The 6000-nt window shown below is 47.2% G+C and overlaps 1 protein-coding gene across 1 annotated transcript in view; it reads right to left on the bottom strand.

Annotated features, from left to right (window-relative positions):
- Window positions 1-3470: 3470 nt before the first annotated feature.
- Window positions 3471-6000, bottom strand: part of SPATA48 (spermatogenesis associated 48) — a 49291-nt gene continuing 46761 nt past the window's right edge. Inside the window, exon 9 of the mRNA XM_045564210.1 lies at window positions 3471-3594. Coding sequence (XP_045420166.1) covers window positions 3471-3594 — 124 coding nt within the window. The remainder of the gene's footprint in view (window positions 3595-6000) is intronic.

Here is a 6000-nt window from a genome sequence, read left to right as displayed (position 1 = left end):
TATAAGGGACTTTGAAGAATTTTAAGGATATTGTCCTTTTTATAACTTCAAATATTCCAATTTTAAAGAAATTCATGCCTACTATAGTTTAACAGTATAAAAGTGTAATCGCCTGTAATCCCAGAACTAATAACTATGACCCTTTTTTACACCTCCCAGCGTTGTTCTACGCATACACATATTTAAAATTTAAGTAGGATAATTAAATATATACTGTTGTAATATCTGCTTTTTCACTTATCAATACTGCCTGAATATCTTTCCATGAAAACAAATATTGAGCTCTACTATCATTTTAATGCATATATTATATTTCAATATATCCATATATAAATAACAATTTATCAGATTTTCTCTGGAGGGGCATTAAGTTGTTTCTATTTTCTCTCAGTTAAGTAAATGCTGAAGCTTTAATTCTTTTTTTTTATTTCAGCATATTATGTGGGTACAAATGCATAGGTTACATATATTGCCACTGCCCTGAAGCTTTAATTCTCTATGCACACATATTTGCTCACTAGTATAATTATTTGCTTAACAATGTCCTAAAAGTGAAATTGCTAAATTTAAAACTATGCCATTTATAAAGGCTCTCAAAACATTTTGCCAAATGTCCTCCAGAAAGGTGTTACCAATGTCAACTCCTACTGGTGGTATATAAAGACATCTATCTCTTCTCATCAGCACCAATTTGTGGGCGAAAAGTGAAATACTACAGTCATTTTCAGAAGTATAAAAATTTTAACCATTCATATTTCTTATTTTTTGAATTTTTCTGTTAACATCATTTGCCTTGTTTTTATTGGTATAATCACTTTTTAAATCATGAGCTGTTTTTATAATGAGAATATGAATCATTTGTCTGACATATTTTCCTGACAGGTTTGTCCTAAAATTTTGGTGGTATTTTTGTGTTAAAAGTAGAGTTTTTTTCTTTCCTTCATGATTTTTAGCTCAGTGTCATCTTTGGAAAAATTTTCCACACTGCTCACCTTATAAACAAATTCTCCTGAATTTCTAAGTAATCTGTAAATTATCTATTTAAGCCTGTATTCCAGGAGCAATTTGTTGAATAGACTAATTTATTTTTTGCTTCCAAATAGTTGTCCCAATATCATCGATTGACAAAAATCTACCCTGTACTCATGGATTTAAAATAATTTGCTCTGATCATTTCTGTTTTCTATTCTACTCTGTCATAAGTACCATATTTTTTCATATTATTGTACTTTCATAATATTCTCACAATGTTGCATTGTAACATCCTCATTTGCTAGAATAAAGCTATTAGCATGCATTTTTTCCTTTAGGCGAACTCTACAATTACTAACATCTTCTACCTAAGAGCTATGAAAATGCAGAGGTTCTCTATGTTTGTGCTATCCCTAGGGATAAATAAACCTGAGAGGGTAAAATTGTAAGGGAGACTATGCCTGGGGGCAGGGAGTGAGGGACAAGTTGTTACTTGGGGGCAGGGAGGAGGCACAACTGTGCTGGTTTTTGGTCTATCAAAATAATCTGAGACTAGAATTCAAAATTTGAAGAGCAGATACACATCCCTGAGACTATCTTCCTTGACTGTGACGATCTGCAGTTGGACTGCTGACCACAGAAGCCCAAAGACTACAACTTTCACTTGCAGGTCAGAGCCAGGAACACTGGTATTTTTCCGTGGTTGTGGCTGGCCTTAGATTCTAGGCCTGTGGTGAGCAGAATTTGCATTTTATCAAGTTATGGTGCAAATGGAAAGTGCTCATCTCTCTTTTCCTAGATGGGGATATGGGATGCTATAGACAAACCAATATCCTTCTAGAAGTAGCTCTGGAAGTGCTTAAGTGCTCTGATAGGTATCCAGTCATCTGCACTGTAGAGAATGGAGAAATTATTTCGGTGTGCAAAATGTTAAGATCAGGTGTTACTGGTGCCCTGCCTTAGAAAGCCCCAGAATGAAAAACAGGTGCCTCAGATTTTGAGCAGCAACACGTCCTGACACAGTGGCCTGCCAGGGAAGTTTACTGCAAAATGTAATCTCAGATGCCTACATCGATCTACTTCCTGGACAGCGCTAATATTGCCCCATTTGTGTTTTGCTGAAAACCTTCCAGAGTTGAAGATTTTTGTTTCGATCTGATTTTTTTCAGACATACTCTTTCTGAAAATAATTAGACTACAAGATTGGGTTCAGGTGAAGTCATTCCTTTTCCAGGAAGGCAAGTCCATCCTCCAGAGGGATGGCTGTTGGTCTTCGTGTTGTCCTGGTAGAAGAGTCAACATAAAGTCTGTGTAGTTGTCCACCGAGGCAATACATGATTCAATAACAAAAATAGCCAATTTTCCTGTTTCTGCAGTGAAAACAAAGCCAAACTACCCCCAAAAGCATTTACATATTTACTTGGAGTTCTGAGGGATAATTATCTTGACCTGCATTTCTTGGCAGAAGGAGTTAGGTAGAAACCCTGAGAAACACTTCGGAAAAGTCTAGAAACACAGGGAGGGTTTTATTTTTTCCTGTTTCTAGTTTTGTTTTTTTAATAAGTCAGTGAAGATTTTCCAATCTGTGGAAAAATGAAGGGGGGAGGTATGATACCTAAATTCAGGAAACCTGGCTTCTAGTTATAACCCTAGTAATTTTTAGTTGTGTGATCTTAGATAACTTCATGTCTCCCAGCCTCAATCTATTTGATTCATAAAATAACAAGATATTTGTAAAATACCTGCTACAAGAATTGATTATGGGAGTGCAGGATCAAACGAGCTATGGTTTATGAAAGCACTTTGTAAACCCTAGCAGGCTCTACAGGGGTGGGTACACAAATACTGGATCCGTATACCCCATGCGTATACATCTAGAACTCTACCTGGAAGGCCGGAGGGATCCAGCACAGCCCACACGCACACTTGAGTGATCCCGTGAGCTGAGAGTATCTGTGTTCAAGGTCAGGCCAGGCCACACTCTAACCCCAGGGTGATCATCCCTGCTGATGGCCCTCAGGAAGCCTGGGGAATGCTTCTCTCTGCAGGAGACAAATACCGGAGCCAGGGGAGGGAGGGTTTGCCTTTCTGCATCTTTGATGTCGTCCCCTGAGCGAAAAGCAAACGCGCTTTCTCTCCCAGTCGCTTAGCTTTCCCATTGACAACATGCGGGTTTGGGGCCAGATCGCCCTCGTGACCCTAAAAATCTATGGTCTGCGCTCTGCGGTTTCCATCCCCGCGCTCCCGCGGCCGGGGCGTGAGGCCTCTGTCCCGCACGTCCAGTATTCCTGTCCTAAATAGGCAAGTTCTGCCGCCAAACCCTGTCGCCGGGGGCTTCCCGATTCCACGGTGGCATCCCGGGCTAGGCGGAGAGGCCGCCACCCGGGTGCGGAGAGCGACGCCCCGGGCCGCGGAGACACGCACCACCCACGTGGGACGACGGCTTTATTGCCCGCGCATGCGCAGCGCCCTCCGGCGGGGCTGGGCGCGGGGCCGGCCTAGGAGCCCAGCGCCGGCTTCTCCTTCCTGTTGAAGGGGTTGTAGGGCTTCACGGTTGTGACCACTCGCGACAGCGGAGCCTGGTGACGGAAGAGGTCAACAGCCATTTCTTTCCGTAAGGCGCTACGACAGAATGGAGGAAGAAAAAAAGTAATACAAATGATACATCAAATAAACATGAAAACACGCAACCTCAGCAATTCTCCAGCACGACGCACACGTGTGCGGGAGAGGAGAGCTACGGCGGACAGGGAGGCCGAGGGCGCCGCAGCCTGCGCGGTTTCCGGGCCGCATCACGCGCGCCACGGCGCCTTCGGTTTCGCGGACTCGGTCTGCTCCGCGCGGAGCTGCGGTGGGTGCCGAGGAAGGACGTGAGTCGGAGGGAGGCAGCAGGTGGCCGGCAGCCACGACACGGGTCTGCGGTGCGGGGTCACCTGCCCCTGCGGACGGCCGCCGCGTTCCGGCTGTGCGCCCCGCACCGGGCTCCTGGGACCCAGGAGGAGCACATTTGCCCATTTGCCCTACCCGATTTGCTGTGAGAATTAAACGAGAGAAAAGACCTTTGAAAATGTGGAATGCTATGTCGATGATGTTTATGCCCTGGGGTTACCGGCATTTTCGCAGTCCTTATGCACAGAGGTGGTCAGTCCCAGCTGACAGGAGCCCCCCAAGTATTACCAGCAGCCCCGCAGGCCCATGGCCTCAGGTAATTTTGTTGTGAAATTGCTATTTGAAACACACACCCACACGCACACCCACCCACACCCACCCACACACACACACACACACACACGATGTGATGCTTGAATGTAGCAGCAAGTTGCAAAGCTAATGAGGAAATTAACCCCCACATCCAACTAACCCTAGACTGGCTTTGTTTTTATGCTCTGGGCATCATGCAGTAAAGCATTTTGTTGTTTTGCTTTTTTATTATTGTTACATTGTGAGAAATGGCTGTCGAAGCAAGAAAAAACCTGCTGTGAAGGTCCCATCAGGCGTGAGGGAATGAAACAGAGAAGGGGACTGAAATGGGCGTGGGAGCCGGGAGCAGCGCTTGTGCGGCGTCCCTTGCTCAGGAATGTGGAGATCCCCAACACCCCCTTACCACCTCCGTCTGACACTTGCCTCCCTCACCTCAGATCTCTTCCAACCGCCGCTTCCTTCCTCTCCTGCTCCCATCCCAGATTTATCCTACGGCGCTGCGCGGGGCTGTCCACCTCACTCAAGATGTGGGGACCCTGTGGCCTTCGACCCCTGTGCGTTGACACTGGAGGTCAGACCCCACTGCAGCCTTATTAACAACAGCAGTACATGGGTACATGGTGGATGCCCCGTTGGTGCCCTCTGCACGAAGAGGTTTCTTCATCCCCTCTCTTGTGCCCTTATCAGTCTACAATCTGGCAGGCCACAGTGTCACTTGACTGGTGGTGGCAGAATCCAGAAGCAAGAGGCTCAGGAGAGTGGGCTGGGAGGAAGTGGAGGCAGGGGGTGAGGGAGACTTTGCTTTTTAGAGAAGTTCAGAAGTGAAAGGGGGAGTGGAGAGAAACAGCGTGGCGGGTCAAAGGGCAACAGTGGGGAGACTCCACTGGGTGTCTTCGTAAGCACCGGGCCACCTGGGAGAGGCCAGACACCAGACACCACGGGTGGGCAGGGAGGAAGCAGGAGTGTGCAGGATTGAGGGCGTGGAGGGGAGGATAGACCTAGAAAAGTGAGAGCATGTCTTCTGGGGAAAAATGGGAAAGGCAGCAATGGGAGTAGAGATGTGGACGTGGGGTGCAGGGGGCACAGTAACGGGGCGAAGGAGGGCTTGCTTTGGTGGCTAGCAGGAGGTGAGCCCGGCTGCTGAGAGGGACGTGCGGAGTGACCCAGAGCTCACGCAGCACAGCGAGCTTTGAAGACGGCCACCGGGGAGTGGACCGCGTCACGGAGGAGCAGTGGGAGGACAGAAGAGACTAACGCTCTGGAGGAGCTCCCAGGGGATGCCCGTGTGCCGATGACTTCTTAGAAGTAACAGGAAAAACTGCATCAGCTCAAGGAGACACAATCGGGAGGAAGTGAGCTCACTAAGTTCTCATGGTACTCATCAGAGAGAGAACTGGGCTCACACTTTCACTGGAAATTTTTAGCAAAAAAATATCAAATATAGTGTCACAAAAAGTCAGAGGTAATACTCCATGATGGAGAGCCTCGAAGGCACAACTTAGAGGGCCAGGCCAAGTGCAGGTGGGTGGCCTTCCTGCTAGAGGGCCCCATCCTTATGTCAGCAGAGGGATTTTTCTTTTTAATTTAAACTCCCCTCCCCCCTCCCCACTGTGCCATCTCACGTCAGAGCACCACCACCTGCCAGGAGCTGCTGTTGGGGGTGAATGCAGAGGTACAGACCTGGACCCTGGACGTCTGGGCCCAACACAAGCCATCACTTAGTTGTGGGTGACACTTTGGTGGGTGTCACTGCCTCCAGAGTCTTATCTTCACCTTGAGAATAAGAGCCCCAGAGAAGCTACCTCAGATGGTTTGGGTCCCCATTTT

Source organism: Lemur catta, chromosome 11 (assembly GCF_020740605.2).
Source record: "Lemur catta isolate mLemCat1 chromosome 11, mLemCat1.pri, whole genome shotgun sequence".
NCBI lineage: Eukaryota > Metazoa > Chordata > Mammalia > Primates > Lemuridae > Lemur > Lemur catta.
This window is presented reverse-complemented; position numbering and strand designations above follow the sequence as displayed.